We start from the raw sequence: 7,437 nt of genomic DNA, 5'->3' as shown, positions 1-7,437 counted from the left end.
CGATTCGCCATCTAGCAGCGGCAACTTGAGCTCGTACCTCAATTTTTTGCTCGCGTAACAACAAAACAAAAAAAATCGACAGAGTGACCGCTCGTACCTCGGAAAACCCGTACATTAATGCACTTATAGGTCAAGGTACCACAGTAGTTGTGAAAGGAAGGAGGAAGACAGTGAACAATGACTTTCTTGGTTTACTGTTTAGATACAAGCCGTTGTAACGCGTTGAGTCTGGGTGAAGGGAGAGCTCACTAACTCCAGTTACAACAGAAATCATATAAGCACAGACAGATTTCCAAAACTCGTGCTTTTTTATTTTTGTTTGCAACAGCATTAAGGGTTAGTCAAAGAAACTTAGAAATGACCATCAGAAAATAATAAGGACATATTCCTCGGTCTCCACACATGCAGTAATACCGAAAGTATGCAGTGGCAGGCTATTCCCTAAAGGAAGCGCAACATATTTCACCCCTTAAACCGTGTGTAACGTGTCTTTTGTTAAAGCCTGTGTAAAGTTCATTAGTGTAGACACCTGCGGCTTATAGACAGGTGCGGCATATTTATGTTAAAAATAAATGGTCTAAATCCATTATTGAGGAGTTTCTACACATCTCATGCAGTGTCTTATGATCACATTTATTTGAATACACATCGGTTATTATCTTGTTACTGCGTCACATAATGGTGGTGGGTTCGGGTGCAGGAGGCCTTGCATTGCGTGGAGGAACTGGACCAGGGCAGGATGCTTTACGTTTTTGTTCAGGTGGGTGTGGAGACCATGCTGGAGCGAAACCAGATCACACGTGACCACATGGGTCATCTGTTCCATCAGCTGCTGCAGGCTGGGATCCTCTCCACATCTCAGTTTTTTAAAGGGTGAGTGACATTCCTGCACCACACAGCTCCGTCTCCCACTGGCGCCAGAGACACTACTGTCTGCGTCATGAGATGTCCACAGCTTGATGACATATTTACACCCAATGGGGTTATTGTTAGCATTATTATGAATACGCATGCGTTTACATTTGGTCATATTCAGAGAATTTTATAAGAGAATCAGAATCCTTTAATAAGACTTTATTCTGTCTTTTTTCTATTCTTTCTTTTTCTCCATTTTCTTACCTCTCCTTGTTTACACAGGTTCTCAGAAACCCACGAGATAGCAGATGATATGGCGATTGACATTCCTTATGTATGGCAGTACATAGCGGAGCTCGTTAATCCTGTGCTTCGGGAAGGAGGAATCTCTTTGAGAGAATTATTAATGTATTTAAAGTTACATTTGAGACTATACATATAAATTTTTTGCTGGAAAGGAAGTTGGTGTTTGTTTTTAATTGTTGATTTCTTATGAATTCCAGTGAATTTAGCAAACCACTACTTCCTGTGGCAAGAGCCGGCATATTATTTGCAGAAATATTGCACCTTCTCTGCAAACACATGGTGAGCTGTGAGATCTATTATAGAATATGACTGAAAAAAGGAAAGTGTTTTGTCATACTAGTGGAAAAGGTTATGTTCAGGTCATTGCTGTGTTTTTCTTCACTTTAGAGCCATCATGATTATTATATATATACACAGTTGTGTTCAAAATTATTCAACCCCCACTGAAATTGATTGTTTTGGTCGGTTTGACATTGATTATGATCATTCAGTCATCCTGCTTACAATTAAATCAAAGAGGCACGTGTAGGTCAGACAAATATAACATAACATTTATAATGAAATAACCACAAATGTCTTTTCTGAGCTCACATCATTATCAGTTTTATTCAACCCCCAAGTGACATTCAATCTTAGTACTTAGTACAACATCCTTTTACAGTTATAACAGCTTTTAAACGTGAAGCATAGCTTGACACAAGTGTCTTGCAGCGATCTACGGGTATCTTCGCCCATTCATCATGGGCAAAAGCCTTCAGTTCAGTCCCATTCAACTGCTTTCTTTAAGTCCCACCAGAGGTTCTCAATCGGATTTAAGTCTGGTGACTGCGATGGCCACTTCAAAATGTTCCAGCCTTTAATCTGCAACCATGCTCTAGTGGACTTGGAGGTATGCTTGGGATCATTGTCCTGTTGCAGGGTCCAACGTCTTCCAAGCCTCAGGTTTGTGACGGACTGCATCACATTGTCATCCAATATCTCCTGGTACTGAAGAGAATTCATGGTACCTTGCATACACTGAAGCTTCCTAGTACCTGCAGAAGCAAAACAGCCCCAAAGCATGATTGACCCCCCGCCATGCCTCACAGTAGGCAAGGTGTTCTTTTCTTCATAGGCCTTGTTCTTCCTCCTCCAAACATAGCGTTGATCCATGGGCCGAAACAGTTCTAATTTTGTTTCATCAGTCCACAGAACACTATCCCAAAACTTCTGTGGTTTGTCCACATGACTTTTGGCATACTGCAGTCGACTCTTCTTATTCTTTGGGGACAGCAAGTGCGCCTGGGAGTTCTGGCATAGAGGCCTTCATTACGCAGGGTGCGCCGTATTGTCTGAGCAGAAACTTCAGTACCCACATCTGACAAATCTTTTCTCAGTTCCTCAGCAGTCACATCGGGACTTTTCTCCACTACGCTTTAGGTAGCGCACAGCAGTCGAAGTCAGCATCTTCTTTCTGCCACGACCAGGTAGCGTTTCAACAGTGCCCTTTGCCTTGAATTTGCGAATGTTGCTTCCTATGGTGTCTCTTGGTATGTTCAACATCTTTGCAATCTTCTTATAGCCATTGCCCTTCCTGTGGAGAGTAATCACCTGTTCTCTTGTCTTCCTGGACCATTCTCTTGACCTCACCATGTTTGTAACCACACCAGTAAATGTCTAGAAGGAGCTGAGTATCACAGTCATTTTAAAGCTGCCTAATTGGTGCTTATTAGGCTTTATTGCTGCTCCTGATATCCACAGGTGTTTTCAATACCTGATTGAAAACACTTCATTGAACCTCTGTTCTTCAGAGTGGTAGTCTTTAAGGGGTTGAATAATTATGTCAATGAAGAATTCACAAAAGAAACATTTACTACTGTATTACAAAACTAATTGATGTCATTTTAGTTGCATATGGTTCTTTAAGAAGTCCTTGTAGGATTTCATTCTGAATACAATTACAAATGTACACTAAATTCTAAAACCATTTACAGCATTGGGGTTGAATAATTTTGAACACAACTGTGTGTGTATATATATATATATATATATATATATATACAGTATTTACAGTCTTCCTATCAATCAGATTAGTTTGGTTAAGGACAGATGCGTTTATTGTAGGAAATGAGTCGGGGTTCTAGAGATGATTGGCCTCAGATTTTTAAGGTTAGTATTTATAGAAACATGGAATCCTGCATTCAGAAGATCCAAATGATCCAAAGCAACACCTTTAAATGGAAATGAAGGTAGCAAACAGGGTGTAAGTGATTCTTAAGAAAAGATGCTGCTCAGCATGCACGCTGTGCTGTTAACTGAGCTGCAGCTTTCCAGTGTCCCAGGTGAGAAGTCCCAGGTACTTCTTCACCTTGGCTGCTATTTCAGGTCATTTTGGAATCCACCTCTTTTGGTTCAGGCTTGTGTTTTTCTCCTGGGTGAGTCTCCCATTTACATGATGGATGATGAGAGCAGGTGTGAACTGCTACAGGAAACGAGGCAGTGCTTTCTACTGTTAGATCTGGATACAGAAACTTGCTGCATTTTCTTGGTAACTTGGTTAGCATTTAACATGCAAACTGTGGAAACACTTCATATAAAAGAATGTAGAATCACTGAAAGCATTTTAAATGAGATTCATTTGTTTGATTCATTTGTCTGTTTTCATTTGTTTGTTTTGTGTACATACAGGATTCCATTATTCTAGATTGATATCTGGTAAATCACCTGGACCAGGATATGAACATCTTAGCAAAAACTCTGACGAGAAAGTTCTGCCTTGTGTTATTTCACCTGAACAAACAGGCTTCATCAAGAACAGATACTCTTCTTGTAATATTGGGCGCATTTTGAATGTTATATATAACCCATCTCTATCTGACACTTCTTTAGAGGTGGAGGAGCAGAAGGTGGAGGAGCAGAAGGTGGAGAAGCAGATGGTTGAGGAGCAGATGATGGAGGATCAAAAAAGAACAGACTGAAGTCCGTTGGACTTTTGGAGACTTTAGAGAATGTGAGAAAATGTATAACTGTGTGTAGATAATCAGGTAAATTATTATTTATGAGTCTGACTTTGTTGAAGGTGTTTATGTCTCACCATAAATCTGATTATCATGAATCACACAGCACAACTTACTCAAAAGTCCAATGCTGAATGTTTCCTGTTTTTTAAACCTAAAGAAATGTAAATGAAGTGATGAACACACTGGTTGTTGTTTTGTAGACAGTCACACTGCTGCTGAGAAATCTGGACTGTACAGTGGATGAAGGACGTGTACGAAGCGTTCCTGAGATTTGGGACTGTCCTCACTGCACACGTCATTTATAACTCCTGATCCTTACATTTTTCTTCTTTCCAGTAACTTGGGGTTTCCTCCGCATACTCAGCTGGAGTATTTTCTGAATGTGGAGAGCTCTGATATTGTGAACCTCTAACACGTTTGATGTGCGTTCTTTGCTTTGTGTTTCTAAACACTGTCCCGTACAGGTCATGATGGAGAACGGACGCGGAGGCATCGGGTATGTGACGTTTTCATCTCCTGATGAGGCTCGAGTAGACATCATGGAGATGAACGACAGGGTGCTGGGCAGCAGGACTGTGTACTTAAGTCCCTCTTAGACCACCCAGGGACGAAGTCACGGCATGAAGGTAGAAACCATCTCGCCTTCAAAACCCTGCCCAGACCCAAGACCCAACGCCAACAAGAACATCCATCCACAGAGTGAGTCAAAGCCGTCCAATTAGTTTTGTGTTAAGTGCAGTTAAAGATTTAAAACAGAAAAGAACTATTAATGTTAGCAAAATTTACCTTCTGATTAGATGCTAACATGAGATGATTAAAATATAATAATATTATATAATATGAGATGATTATTGATGATTTATGTCCTACAAAACTTTACTAAACACACACATTATGTAAAGTAACACATCTCTGTTTTTCTGTTTCAGGTCATCGTGCTGTCAGTCTGCTCCACTGAATTCATCATTTTATTTATTTATTTTCTTTCTGTTAATAAGTATGTAAATAACTAACAGTAATGAAGGTGTTTCATTATTGATCATTCATAAAATTCCCTCTTAATACATGAGAACTTTCATTAGAACTGAAAGAGACGGTGCTGTGAAAAGAGAACAGTAATAACAGAGTTGTATTCGTGAAAACCCTGGAAACAGATCATGTAAATACACGACTCTGACGCTGACACCATTCATTTAATGGATGAATAAAATTGATCTGAAATAAATTCAAATATTTAAGCTGTAATACTGCACTGTATTGTATTTATATTTATTGTTATTTTAAATGTATTGATAGATTTTATTTTGAAACATGAACTTACTTTGATCAGAAACACAATCATACTCCAAATCAATTAATCAATAAAGTCAATAAAAGAATCCCAAACTGCTGTGTGTCTTGTCCTCGCTATTAATGACATCATTAGAGCTCCACTACTTCTAATTACCTGCTGTGACAGTGAGCTCTAATACACATCACACTGCCACCTACTGATCATTTATGATTCTGCAACATTCAGCACATGCGCAGGAGAGCACAGATGGGACGTCGCAGAAAAAGGGCGGGGCTTCAGTGTGTGACGTCACAGCAGGACAAGTCTGTATAAGTCAGAACAGTCAGTATTTCTCAGTAACGAGACAAAGTTAAGAATGGAACTGGAAGAGATTTTTCAAAGCATAAGAGAAAAGAAATCTAAACAGGCTGCTGAAAAGAAGGAGGCACTGAAACACATAGAGAAAGTAGCAGCAGAGTTGGATTCATTTCTTAATCTGATAAAGGAGAAGAGAACACCAGAGACAGAGAAAGACATTCTGGTACAGATGGCACAAGAGCTGGAGGCTACTTTGGCCTCTGAGCAAAAGACCACAGAAGATAAATGAGAGAAACGCCACACACCTCCAGAACATCACTAAGCTTCTGTCTTCACTGAAACTCCATGAGGAACAAGAGAAAATTGTAGAAAGTGAGAGAGAAAGCTGGGCAAGAGAACAAAACAACTGCAGGAACGTGTTGCTCAGCCTGAGGCCACTTTAAATTTTGAACAAAATAAATTTGAGAAAGAAAAAGAAGGCCAAACTAGACATGGAGGAGAGGAACAAGTTACAGCTCCAGACCATCACGGAGCTTCAGGATTCCCTGAATCATTGTGAGGAAGAGAAGAAGACTGCAAAGGATGAGAGAGATCATTTGATGAGAGACAGAGAGCGACTGGAGGAAAGTGTTGCTCAGCTGGAGGCCATTCTTAAATATGAGAGAAATAAATTTGAGAAAGAAAAGAGAAGGCCAAACTAGACATGGAGGAGATAATCACCTCACAGCTCCAAACCACCAGGGATCTGCAGGATTCTATGAATCACTCAGAGGAAAAGAAGTGTGCAGATCATGAGAGCGATTATTTGAGGAACGACAGAGAGCGACTGGAGCAACGTGTTGCTCAGCTGGAGGCCACTTTAAATTCTGAACAAAATAAATTTGAAAAGGAAAAGAGATGATCAAACTAGACATGGAGGAGATGACCACCAGACACTTTCAAACCATCATAGAGCTGCAGGATTCCTGAATCATTGTGAGGAAGAGAAATGTATTTAATGAGAGACAGAGAACGACTGGAGGAACGTGTTGCTCAGCTGGAGGCCACTTTGGAATTTGTACAAAATAAATTTGAGAAAGAAAAAGAGAAGGCCAAACTAGACATGGAGGAGATGATCACCTCACAACTCCAAACCACCAGGGATCTCCAGAATTCCCTGATTCACTGTGAGGAAGAGAAAATTAATTTAATGAGAGACAGAAAGCGACTGAGGAACGTGTTGCTCAGCTGGAGGAAACTTTGGAATCTGAGAGAAATAAATTTGAGAAAGAAAAGAGAAGGCCAAACTAGACATGGAGGAGATGATCATCAGACAGGTCCAAACCACCAGGGATCTCCAGGATTCCCTGAACCACTGTGAAGAAGAGAAGAAGATTGCAAAGCATGAGAGAAATAATTTAATGAGAGACCGAGAGCGACTGGAGGAACATGTTGCTCAGCTGGAGGAAACTTTAAAATTTGAGCAATATAGATTCAGGAAAGAAAAAAAGAAGACCAAATTAGACATTGAGGAGATGATCACCTCACACCTCCAAACCACCAGGGATCTCCAGAATTCCCTGATTCACTGTGAAGAAGAGAAGAAGACTGCAAAGGATGAGAGAGATGATTTGATGAGAGACAGAGAGCGACTGGAGGAAAGTGTTGCTCTGCTGGAGGAAACTTTGGAATCTGAGAGAAATAAAT

General features: G+C 40.2%; 1 protein-coding gene across 1 annotated transcript; it reads left to right on the top strand.

The window, feature by feature from the left end:
• Nucleotides 1–662: 662 nt before the first annotated feature.
• On the top strand, nt 663–4,844 carry LOC124376838 (eukaryotic translation initiation factor 4 gamma 3-like). The gene is made up of 5 exons (XM_046836132.1): nt 663–873; nt 1,138–1,263; nt 1,359–1,440; nt 4,032–4,150; nt 4,625–4,844. Exons 1-4 carry the CDS (start codon nt 740–742, stop codon nt 4,116–4,118), a joined length of 429 nt encoding a protein of 142 aa, XP_046692088.1. The 5' UTR covers nt 663–739; the 3' UTR covers nt 4,119–4,150; nt 4,625–4,844.
• Nucleotides 4,845–7,437: the final 2,593 nt, after the last annotated feature.

This window comes from Silurus meridionalis, chromosome 23, assembly GCF_014805685.1.
Source record: "Silurus meridionalis isolate SWU-2019-XX chromosome 23, ASM1480568v1, whole genome shotgun sequence".
Taxonomy (NCBI): Eukaryota; Metazoa; Chordata; class Actinopteri; order Siluriformes; family Siluridae; genus Silurus; species Silurus meridionalis.
The sequence above is the reverse complement of the archived record's forward strand: the minus strand, read 5'-3'. Positions and strand labels throughout refer to the sequence as shown.

Excerpts from the sequence above, each read along its gene's own strand:
- LOC124376838 (XM_046836132.1), top strand. The coding sequence starts at position 740 with ATGCTTTACGTTTTTGTTCAGGTGGGTGTGGAGACCATGCTGGAGCGA. Across the intron at positions 874-1,137 it reads ACATCTCAGTTTTTTAAAGG|GTTCTCAGAAACCCACGAGA; the intron begins GTGAGTGACATT and ends TTGTTTACACAG. Across the intron at positions 1,441-4,031 it reads ACCTTCTCTGCAAACACATG|GTGGAGGAGCAGAAGGTGGA; the intron begins GTGAGCTGTGAG and ends ACTTCTTTAGAG.